General features: G+C 39.8%; 1 protein-coding gene across 1 annotated transcript; it reads right to left on the bottom strand.

The window, feature by feature from the left end:
- Nucleotides 1-4,275: 4,275 nt before the first annotated feature.
- On the bottom strand, nt 4,276-8,017 carry LOC113058983 (polypeptide N-acetylgalactosaminyltransferase 17-like). Its single transcript, XM_026227224.1, has 6 exons — nt 7,904-8,017; nt 7,568-7,753; nt 7,351-7,488; nt 6,134-6,229; nt 5,517-5,678; nt 4,276-5,427 (listed from the first exon to the last, which is right to left on the bottom strand). The coding sequence occupies exons 1-6, from the start codon at nt 8,009-8,011 to the stop codon at nt 5,290-5,292; spliced, it is 828 nt and encodes a 275-aa protein (XP_026083009.1). The 5' UTR covers nt 8,012-8,017; the 3' UTR covers nt 4,276-5,289.
- Between the last annotated feature and the right edge of the window lie 1,988 nt (nt 8,018-10,005).

Genomic DNA, 10,005 nt, shown 5'->3' with positions numbered 1-10,005 from the left:
TGAAAATATCTCAATTCACTTCAGAGTTATAGACATTTATATGAAAAAGCACGTAAAAAATGACTGACTCTTGACTTTGATTGAATATTACTACCCCTTACTATCAATATTTTGGCATTTGGGCATTGGCGTATAGCTATCGACCTATGTTTCCGAACTTCTGACGGTGGTTTCGTCTCGATCAGACAAGCGGTTTCGAAGATATAGCCAAATGTTTTTTAAGCGCTAAATCACAACGCTACACAAACCGAAAGGCAAAACCAAGCATGTTTGGTATCATAGGACTCGGTAAGGTTTCAGGAGTCCAATTTGATGAGTCTCGTGAAAATAAGTCAACCACACCCAAAGTTATAAGCATTTAAAAAAAGAAGATCACCACTAGGTGGCGCTGTTTTGAAACTTCTCACACTCCTTCAGGACATTGTGCTGATGAACCATACCAAGTTTCGTAACAATCTGCTGATAGGTTCTTAAAATACAGCATTTTAGCACAAAATTCAAAATGGCCGACAGTCAAAATGGCCGAAATGGTCAAATTGGATATCAGTCGACTCGGCATGTTGCCCTGAATCTAACAAGACCAATGTTATGATTTTTGGACAAACTGTTCAGAAGTTATAAGCAAAAATAGCAGTTTTTCATATCTCCGGATCAGTAGGTGGCGCTGCACCCAATCACAGCATGTTGCCTCAGGTCATGCTTGTTATGACATGTACCGAGTTTGGTCTGAATAGGATAAGTCGTTGCCGAGATACAGCCTTACGACTGTTTTTGTAAGCACTACATAAAATTTGTTAGAGCGTTTATCGAAAACGGTTTGACGAATCAATTTGATTTGCATAACTTTTGGTCAGCACTGCCTGAGGATGATATGGTTCAATTTTCGTGTGAATCGGACAAACCGTCTAGGACGAGTTCGAAAAAGTAGGTTTTTAAAGAAATTCAAAATGGCGGTCATATTTCTATGACGGAAATGACTTCGTAGGGTGCAATCGAATCGGCATGAGCTCAGAAATTAGAGGAAAAAAGAATTTCGTTGATTGGCCTTAGGGTTAAAAAGTTATTAACAAAATTAAAGTGAAATTTTGGACAGTTGGTGGCGCTAGAGGGATTGACTTAGACACACCAAAATTGGTGTACTTAATGTTGGCACTGTCCTCTATCAGAATGTCAAACCATTACAACTTTCCCGCATTCGGTTCTATGGGCTGCCATAGACGCCCAGTCGGAAGAATAATAATAATAATAAATATAGCTGCAAGCAGCAATTACGGGGCCAAGCACTCCAACGGCAAATGTAGGAGCTAAGCATGGCATGGAGCATCACACCAAATGCATTAATGAGCAATAACAGCAATTTTAGGATGATTGTAATTAAAATGGCTAAAAAAAAATCATAAATACAACCTCTAGTAGCATGATTTACTGGCTTATCAAAATTGACCAATAGGTGGTGCTGTTATCATGTCAATTTGGTGTACTCTGTGTGACTTTTCAATGACACAAACAAAGTTTGGTGTCAATATGCCAAAGCATTGCAGAGATACAGCCTCAAGTGTCATTTTGGCATTGTGCCTCAAATTCGTCGCTGTGGTATGCGAAAACGGTTTTGTCTATCGATACAAAATCCATAACATTTTGTCAGGACAGTCTACAGATCATCTGAGTCAATTTTGGTGAAAATCGGACTAACGGTTGATGAGGAGTTCGAAAAAGTAGGTTTTCAACATAAATCAAAATGGCGGACAGGAAGTTCGGCTTACTCTGGCATATATGGTATCTATGTTGTCGGCATAAGCCAGGGAATATTTTGAGGCCAGTTTCATTACAATAGGCTAATGCATTAAAAAGTTACTAGCATTTTTATAAGTGTAATTATTCATAGTTAATGAATGGTTCATTACTCTTGACCAATAGGTGGCGCTGTTACCAAATTTATGTGGCATGGTCAGTGTCAGGTGGCGATGACACATACAAAGTTTGGTGCAAAAATGTCAAAGCGTTGCAGAGATACAGCCTCAAATGCATTTTGGCACCCTTCCAGCAAATTCGTTGATGCGCTAAATCAGAACCGTTTTGTATATCGACACGAAATCCATAACTTTTTGCCAGCATGGTCTGAAGATGATTCACGTCAAATTTGGTGAAAATCGGACTAACGGTCTAGGAGGAGTTCGAAAAAGTAGGTTTTCAACATTAATCAAAATGGCGGACAGGAAGTATGGCCAATTTTGGCATAATTGGTATCTATGTTCTCGGCATGAACCAAAGAATACGGAGAGACCATTTGCATTTCAATTGTCTAATTTACTCAAAAGTTATTAGCATTTTTGTGATAATTCATTATAACTCTTGACCACAAGGTGGCGCTGCCACCAAGCTTTTTGAGTACATTCAGGGCATGGAGCCGAATATTTTTGTAATTATTTGCGAAACGATACGATGCTGCGTTGAAAAAATACAGCATTTTAAAACATAATTCAAAATGGCCGACGCCTAAAATGGCTGACACGGGAAATTTGCATATCATACGACTCGACATGACTCGCTGAATCTAAAGAGACCAGTTGTGTGATTTTTGGCCAAACCATTCAGAAGATATAAGCCAAAATATGCATTTTTCATATCTCCTGACCACTAGGTGGCGCTGTGTCGAAACACTGCAGGTAGTCTCAGGTCATGCTTATTATAACACACACCAAGTTTGGTCTCAATATGCCAAACCGTTGCTGAGATATAGCCTCAAGTGCATTTTTGCGTGCTTTTCGTCAAATTTGTTTACGTGTCATTCGACAATGGTTGGACGAATCAACTTGAATTCCATAACTTTTTGCCAGCATGGTCTGAAGATGATCTGAGCCAATTTTCGTGGCAATCGGACTAACCGTCTAGCACGAGTTCGAAAAAGTAGGTTTTTCGAAAAATTGAAAATAGCGAAAAAACTAAACCTTGCGATTTTTTAATTTTGGGGTTCATTCGACTTGGCATGAGCCAAGGATTCAGAGGAAAAAAGAATTTCCATTTTCTGGCTTACGGTTCAAAAGTTATTAGCATACAAACATTGAAAGTTTGGACAAGTGGTGGCGCTAGAGAGTAGGAGTTAGAGACTTCAAATTAGCTATAGTTAATGTTGGGACTGTCCTCTATCAGTGTGCCAAATTATACAACTTTCCCGCAATCGGTTCTATGGGCTGCCATAGACTTGCGGCGGAAGAAGAAGAAGAAGAAGAAGAAGCAGAATAATAATAACGCCAACGATTACAATAGGTGCCTACGCACCTTCGGTGCTTGGCCCCTAATAAGAACGCCAACAAAAACAAGAGGGTCCTACGCACCTTCGGTGCTTGGCCCCTAATAATAAGAACGCCAACAAAAACAAGAGGGTCCTACGCACCTTCGGTGCTTGGCCCCTAATAACGCCAACGAAAACAATAGGTGCCTACGCACCTTCGGTGCTTGGCCCCTAACAAGCACAACAGTAATTGTGACACATTGCTTGGCATCTGCATAATCGGGAATTTGGCATGAGGGCAAAAAAGTCCCCCTGGCAGATTTTGTTCTTTGTTCAATTTGTTCAGGCAAATTTGTGGCATTAACCAATAGAAAACCTCTCGGTTTGATAGTGACTCCTTGTGATAAAGGACCTTCTCAGCCCGTGAAATTTCACTATTGTGACCGTGCCATAACACAAAATCTCACTGCAGTTAGACTCTACATCCGTTTTTGGGTGATGAGATGCAGAACACTAAAAAAAACTGAAAGTAATTTTTTTTAGCCTAAATATAACGCCATTCTTCACTTATTCACAATCACACATCATCCATGTCTGTAAGCTCTTAGGATGAATAACGAAGTAAATGACCCAGTAATGAAACCATCAATGGTGATGAACTATGGGGGCGTTTCATCTAATTATTTACTCTTGTACTATGAACTACAAAGTCATGATGTGTATTCGAGAGCTATGAACCGCTACGATTACTCACTGCTTCACAGCTTACCATAAAATGAAACAAGCCTCCGATAAAATAAGAGAGCCTCTACAACAAAGTTGCAAATGCATAATAAACAGCGGTTGAATATTTAACAGCTTACATGACTGTGAGTTGTCAGTCACACAGAGTCTGAAGCATCCCAGCAGGAGGTTTGGTTCAGTGCTGGGAGGTCCTCAGAGGGTCCATTAGTATGTTCCTATGGTAAAGTAACAAGTGAGGTACTTATATAGGGCATTTCATTTGCTTTTTAGATTCAGGACACCAAGCACTACAACGCTGCTGTTCATTGTTTTATTCAAATCAGTCCTAGTCAAAATGGAAGACGGTAAGACGGGTGCAACAACATCTGAGGAGACCGTAGTTACATGTGCGGTTTATGACTCATGTAACGTGTGTTCTTATATAACTCAGTCGACAATCCCTGATGATCATTTTTCCTTATTCCTTTCGCCTACATGCTGGCCTTGTTGCTATAGAGTGTGGTTTAAAGTAACAGTAGGACTACTACAGGATCCATTCAACAGCAGATAGAGCTCAATAACCTTAGAATCTGTAAAACTGCACACATATCATCATGTCATTCTATAGTGAAAATAACAATAATGCAATAAATAACATTTGTCCAGAGCAGACAGCTTATTTAAACAGAAAATGCACTGAGATCCATAGCTGCTAACAGTGGGAACTTCAAACTAGAGAATGTAGGAGAAATACAGATATTCAATATTAACTCTAAATAAAGCTATGAACACCTGAACCAGTTTTTTTTTTTTTTTCAGAATAAACACTAAATTTGCATTGACTAACGTTATGAGTACAGTGGTGTACAGAGTATGTGCAGTACAGCAGCTGATCATCTACAATGTTTAAAAGTCATTTTGGTTTCAAGATTTGAGTCAGGTTGCTCTAACGGTTGAACATCAAATATTGCAAACCTAAGGAACTTCAACATACAGTTTATGTGCTTCAAAACCTTTCATTACTGGAGGAACCGTTGGAGTTTTTAACAGTTCTTGCAGGAACTCACGGGCTCCAATGATCCTCAGAAAACTGTCCTTTTATTTTGGAAAGGACGTCTAGAGATTCTCGAGAACCTGCTGTATGTGGTGCTTCTAGTGTCTTTTTGTTTACTTTTGAATTGTGGACTGTAGTAAGACCGAAAGCCCAATGCAAAAATGCAAACATGAACCGCACCCCTTGAGTTCAACAAAACTGGATCCATTTTCCAGTTCCTAAACTTGTTATGGAGGCCAAAAGAGATTAGCAACTCTCTAAGGTCACTGACTCACTACCATTAGTCTCGTTTCATCAAATTCTTGACCGTCCACTTCTGGCCAGTGCAGGGGCGCAGGACCAGAGCATAGCCGAAGTAGACATTAGCCGGCACTACCTCGAGACAGCGTCCTGTAGCTCGGTTGATGATTGCTTTATTCTTCAGGGAGCGAAAATAAAAAAGAATCATTTTAGTGAGCAAAGGCAAAAGGACAACAAAGTGCTCTATATAAAAAGTGATCCATTCACCTGTGCAAAGTGCCAAGTTTTCTGCCGTACACTTGAGACTTTCTCACAATTCAGGAGCTGCGGGTAGCCGCTGATTTTATCGTCCACCACACACCGAGTATCTTCGCCCGTGCTTCCCAGAGGACCCAGGAAAAGATATCCCTCCTTAGTATAGCGACCCAGCTACAAAAGAGACCACGGAGGGGATCATGTGAATGCATTTTATTCAGTGATTTGGTAACTGGGTCACTGAGTCATTCAGGGGCTTTCTGGCACCCTAAGCTGAAGATGTTCGCCAGATAGTTTTTGGCAGTAATGGCTACTTCCATAATGACCATTAATCTATTATAATTATTAGCTGAGGCAAGCTCAAAGTGCAGATTTGTAAACTGGTGAAGACTAGATCTAGATTTGATGGTCTCCAGATCGAATTCGATATTAGGAAATAGAGTTTTGTTCTTATTTTGTGACATCTTGTTATTTCATCGCTTAGTTGGCACTGATGAAGCGAATGCGGAGAACTGTGTCATGGAGAGACTCCCTCTAGACGTAACCTATTTGCTGTGTGCAGAGCGAGTAGAGGTTTAGTGGAGGTTAGGTCTGTGGAGATGTGTAGCTGCGAGGAGCTGCGGCTCTACCTGAGGGCCCCAGCCATGGCAGGGGTGCAGAGCTGCCGTGTGGTTTTCCTTTACGCCCTGGTCCACACACAGATGGGTCACATTGGTATTGCGAATCTAGAACACATTCAAAGAGTTAAAGAGCTGATAGTTTGGCCTGCTTTTTGTTGCGTAATAAGTTATTCTCTTAATATAAAACCTATTTTGAAAAACTTTTTTTTATTATAAGGACCTAAATAAGGATGCAGTGCCTCTCTAAAGTGATGGCATCATTCAAGTCATCATTTACTCAACCTCACAAATGATAAAAAAGCATCCTAAAAATCTCACACAAGTGGCCGTACAATAGCTTTGTGTAAAGAAGAGATTGAAATTTGTTGACTCTAAACACCATAGGTTATGGCGTCACAACGGTCACTAAAATGAAATCAATGCATGATTTAATAATATTTTTGAATGAATGAATAGAAAACTTGAGAGCTCACACTATACTATTGGTTTCAGAAGATATGGAAGAGTCTTACTGATCACTTATGTGACGCTTTTACATTAGTTGCATCCACTTTTTGGAGTTTGACAGCCCTAGTCCGCATTCACTAGCGTGTTCAGTGCCTTTTTCTAAATTGTTTTTTTTTTCATTGAAGAAAGTCAGGACAGGTTTGGAAAGACATGAGGGTGAGGAATTGATTTTTGGGTGAAATAACCATTTCACAATAAATAATATAATAATTCTTCTAAAAAAAACTTCTATTTAAAGCTGCAGAAGGTAACTTTTGTCAAAATATATTTTTTTTACATATTTGTTAAACCTGTCATTATGTCCTGACAGTAGAATATGAGACAGATAATCTGTGAAAAAATCAATCTCCTCTGGCTCCTCCCAGTGGTCCTATTGTCATTTGCATAAATTCATCCGCTCCCGGTAAAAAATAACCAATCAGAGCTGCGGTCCGTAACTTTGTTTGTGTTCAAAATGTAGAAAAATGTATATAATAAGCGAGTACACCATGAATCCGTGTTTTTAGCTTGTCCTGAATCACTAGGGTGCACCTATAATAAGTGTTTATATTCGGACTAATTTAGATTGCTTCGGGGTACCGCGGCGGAGTAACCCAGTACCTTTGTGATTCTTCATAGACATAAACAGAGAGAAGTAGTTCCGGCTACGATGTTCTTCCGCAAGACGCAAGCAGTTCTGTTCTGTGACCGCACCTTTAGTCATTTAATGTGGCACTCACCTCTCCGTAAAAGAGAGTGTTGTTGTATCTCCTCATCTCTGGATAGATATTGTCAAGGTACCACTCAAAGCTTTTGCACTGGAGTCTTTTCCTGAGCGCTAGTCTCTGGGATATGTCTCCATAATCAATGCCATGGTTCTGTATGGACAAAGAAAGGGAATTTACAAAGTAGTATACTAATTATTATTATAATACTGCAAATATATCAAGTGCTTACCTTCACTGGGAGGTTCCATGCCAAATAGACATTAGATTTGTATTGGTCCATCCAGACTTCTGCCACCCGAAGTGCATTGCGTCTAGTGTGAAAGGCGATGTTACTGTGGTAGGGCTTTTTTGTTCTAGCAATATGGGCCACTCTGGAACAAGGCAGAACCTCCATGCTTCCCCCACACAGCCAAACCTGGGATTTGAAAATACACATACACCTATCAAACTTCAGTTCTGGCAATATTTTAGAAGAGAATTCAAATGAAGGCTCTGTGCACTGAGCGCAGGGAGGCTCAGTTATGAATGCTCTACTTTAGCGGAGGGATGTGGGTGGCATACTAACCCTGATTCCCAGCTCTATATTTTCGCCTCCATACACGTCCATCCCTGCGTCCAGTAGGCCCAACTCCCCAAAGTATTCCCGGTTTACCACAAAAGAGCAGCCTATCATTGCAGGCGTCCTAAAATACAGATTTTACATTTTCACAAGTTTCCTCTGTGATATACTGAATAATTAATGAAAAATAATGAGTGTCAATATTGAAAAAATAATTATAAATAGCTGAAAATAATTTAATATATTGAAATTAGTGGCACTGTAAAATATATATTTTAACTAAATAATGTATTTTACTTTTATATTTTATATATGTTTTTATGTTGAAACTGTACTGTACACTTTGCATCAAGCAACATATTTAACATTTCATAGATTTCATAGATTTAAATTGAAATGTTTTCTCAGTTTTCTTTTTTTTCATAACCATGCAAATGGTCATAGTGCAGTCCCACAGCAATGCCAAATGTGCACAGTGTGAAACAATGTTGTGCTAGAATATTATGGAGAGTTGTTTAGCAACACAAAACCAATCACAAACCAAACAATGCCAACATCATTAAATATGAATATACTTTACTGTACAGTCGCATACACTTTCAGTGAACTCTAGCTTCAGCCTTTGAGTGAAACATTTAAAAATGATCCTGTGTATTTCCCTCCAATTCTTTTTTGTATGTTTCAGAGGATCGAAGACAACCAGATCAGATACACAGGTCCTTCTCAGAATATTAGCATATTGATAAAAGCTCATATTTTCCATAATGTAATGATAAAAATTAAACCTTTCATATATTTTAGATTCATTTTACACAACTGAAATATTTCAGGTCTTTTATTGTTTTAATACTGATGATTGTTGGCACACAGCTCATGAAAAACCAAAATTCTCAAAAATTAGCATATGATGAAAAGGTTCTCTAAACGAGCTATTAACCTAATCATCTGAATCAACTAATTAACTCTAAACACCTGCAAAAGATCCTGAGGCTTTTAAAATCTCCCAGCCTGGTTCATTACTTCAAAACCGTAATAAGGGGTAAGACTGCCGACCTGACTGCTGTCCAGAAGGCCATCAATTGACACCCTCAAGCGAGAGGGTAAGACACAGAAAGACATTTCTGAATGAATAGGCTGTTCCCAGAGTGCTGTATCAAGGCACCCTCAGTGGGAAGTCTGTGGGAAGGAAAAAGTGTGGCAAAAAACGGTGCACAACGAGAAGAGGTGACCGCGACCTGAGGAAGATTGTGGAGAAGGGACCGATTCCAGACCTTGGGGGACCTGTGGAAGCAGTGGACTGAGTCTGGAGTAGAAACATCCAGAGCCACCGTGCACAGGTGTGTGCAGGAAATGGGCTACATTTTTCGGATGAAAGCATATTTTGCCATGTCATTCGGAAATCAAGGTGCCAGAGTCTGGAGGAAGACTGGGAGAAGGAAATGCCAAAATGCCTGAAGTCCAGTGTCAAGTACCCACAGTCAGTGATGGTCTGGGGTGCCATGTCAGCTGCTGGTGTTGGTCCACTGTGTTTTATCAAGGGCAGGGTCAATGCAGCTAGCTATCAGGAGATTTTGGAGCACTTCATGCTTCCATCTGCTAAAAAGCTTTATGGAGTTAAAGATTTCGTTTTTCATCATGACCTGGCACCTGCTCACAGTGCCAAAACCACTGGTAAATGGTTTACTGACCATGGTATTACTGTGCTCAATTGGCCTGCCAACTCTCCTGACCTGAACCCCATAGAGAATCTGTAGGATATTGTGATAAGAAAGTTGAGAGACGCAAGACCCAACACTCTGGATGAGCTTAAGGCCGCTATCGAAGCATCCTGGGCCTCCATAACACCTCAGCAGTGCCACAGGCTGATTGCCTCCTTGCCACGCCGCATTGAAGCAGTCATTTCTGCAAAAGGATTCCCGACCAAGTATTGAGTGCATAACTGAACATAATTATTTTAAAGTTGACTTTTTTGGATTAAAAACACTTTTCTTTTATTGGTTGAATGAAATATGCTAATTTTTTTAGATTTGGGTTTTTCATGAGCTGTGTGCCAAAATCATCAGTATTAAAACAATAAAAGACCTGAAATATTTTCATTTGGTGTGCAA

The sequence above is a fragment of the Carassius auratus genome, chromosome 40 (genome assembly GCF_003368295.1).
Source record: "Carassius auratus strain Wakin chromosome 40, ASM336829v1, whole genome shotgun sequence".
NCBI classification, from domain to species: domain Eukaryota; kingdom Metazoa; phylum Chordata; class Actinopteri; order Cypriniformes; family Cyprinidae; genus Carassius; species Carassius auratus.
This window is presented reverse-complemented; position numbering and strand designations above follow the sequence as displayed.

Bases quoted from the DNA above. Each gene is read 5' to 3' on its own strand.
- LOC113058983 (XM_026227224.1), bottom strand. From the start codon at position 8,011: ATGATAGGCTGCTCTTTTGTGGTAAACCGGGAATACTTTGGGGAGTTG. The intron at 7,754-7,903 runs GTTAGTATGCCA...TTCAAATCCCAG, and splicing joins ATATAGAGCTGGGAATCAGG to GTTTGGCTGTGTGGGGGAAG. The intron at 7,489-7,567 runs GTAAGCACTTGA...TTGTCCATACAG, and splicing joins CATGGAACCTCCCAGTGAAG to AACCATGGCATTGATTATGG.